Source organism: Corvus brachyrhynchos, unplaced genomic scaffold, assembly GCF_000691975.1.
Source record: "Corvus brachyrhynchos isolate BGI_N302 unplaced genomic scaffold, ASM69197v1 scaffold618, whole genome shotgun sequence".
In the NCBI taxonomy this organism is placed as follows: Eukaryota; Metazoa; Chordata; class Aves; order Passeriformes; family Corvidae; genus Corvus; species Corvus brachyrhynchos.
In genome coordinates this window covers 59,999-61,456 of record NW_008239314.1, presented here as the reverse complement: position 1 = coordinate 61,456, position 1,458 = coordinate 59,999, and the positions used below count along the sequence as shown (strand labels likewise).

At 60.2% G+C, this 1,458-nt stretch overlaps 1 protein-coding gene across 2 annotated transcripts; it reads left to right on the top strand.

Annotated features, from left to right (window-relative positions):
- Positions 1-39: 39 nt before the first annotated feature.
- On the top strand, positions 40-1,297 carry LOC108448299 (rho guanine nucleotide exchange factor 1-like). 2 transcript variants are annotated; one of them, XM_017740734.1, is made up of 4 exons: positions 40-75; positions 361-468; positions 554-654; positions 1,115-1,297. In XM_017740734.1, the coding sequence occupies exons 2-4, from the start codon at positions 414-416 to the stop codon at positions 1,280-1,282; spliced, it is 324 nt and encodes a 107-aa protein (XP_017596223.1). In that variant the 5' UTR covers positions 40-75; positions 361-413; the 3' UTR covers positions 1,283-1,297. The 2 variants fall into 2 exon arrangements, with proteins under 2 accessions (XP_017596223.1, XP_017596224.1); XM_017740735.1 differs by lacking the exon at positions 40-75 and adding an exon at positions 230-258.
- Positions 1,298-1,458: the final 161 nt, after the last annotated feature.

Below are 1,458 nucleotides of genomic sequence, written 5' to 3'. Positions count from 1 at the left end.
GCCGCACACGAATGGGGGGGGGGGGGGGGGTTTGAGGGCCAGCGCGAGGACACGAGGTTTGATCGGTTCACCCATGTACCCCAAAAACGTCCCCCAGGACTCTGAAATATACCCCTGGGGACCCCAAAAATACACCCCGAGTGTCCCAAAAAATCTGCAGTGGGTCTGGGGTTATTTTAGCGGTGATTTGGGGGGGGGAGGTCAGAGGGGGTTTGGGGTGGTCAGCTCGAGAACACAAGGTTTGATAAGTTCATCCAGGTACCCCAAAAACATGCCCTGGGGCTCCCAAAAACACCCTCTGGGGGTCCCCAAAAACCCCGGGTACCCAAAACCCTCCCCAAATCTCTCTGGGCCTCCCAGGAGGCCGAGCGCCGCCCGCGTGGCTGCAGCTCAAGGACATCATTCCCACGGAGATGCAGCGGCTCACCAAGTACCCCCTGCTCCTGCTCAGCATCACCAAATGCACGGGTGAGTGGTCCCAAAACCCTCCAGAACCCCAAAAAGCACCTGAATCCCAAAAAAACCCCATTCTGAGTCCCCAAATCCCTCCTAGAAGTTGCAGCTGAGCGGGCCAAGGTGGAGCAGGCGGCCGAGTGCTGCCGCCAGATCCTCAACCACGTCAACCAGGAGGTCCGGGACATGGAGAACCTCATGGTAGGACCCCCAAAATCCGCCACAAAACCCCTGGGAACCCCCCAAAATGCCCCAAATCCGTGGCGGGATCACCCACCTGCAATGCCCCTCCTTCACCTGCTGAGGATGCCAGCGCCTCACACATCCTCAGACCCGCTCCGGGACTCCCAGAATCTTCCCTGGGACCCCCCACATTCCCTCTGAACCCCCCCTCGGTTTTCCAAGAACCCCTTGGGACCCTCCAAGGTCCCCCAGAGCCCCCACAGGACTCCCCCAGATCCTTCCTGGGACCCCTCGTTCAGCGGTGTCTGCAATGCGCCCTCTTCACCTGCAGAGGGCGCCGTAACCCTCCCAAATTCCCACCTGGACCTCCCAAATCCCCCCTGGGACTCCCCAAATTCCCACCGGGACCTCCCAAATTCCCCCTGGGACTCCCCAAATTCCCCCTGGGACTCCCCAAATTCGCCCTGTACCCCTGCAGAAGCTCAAGGATTACCAGCGGCGCCTCGACCTCTCCAACCTGAAGCAGAGCACGGACCCCCTGCTGAGCGAGTTCAAGGTGAAGGGGGAGTCCCAGGACCCCCAAATTCATCCCAAACCCCTCCCGTTTACCCACTCTGACAACCCCAAACCCCCCAGATCCCCATAAATCCTATCCCAAACCCCCTAACTCCCCCAAAATCCTCCTAAATCCCATTCCAATTCCCCTCCCTGATCCCTCCAGACCCTTCTGAGCTGCCCCCCAAAGCTCCCCAAGCCCCCCCAGTTCCCCGCAGACCACCAACACCAGTCACCCCCAGACCTCCCCCAACTCCCTCAAATCAC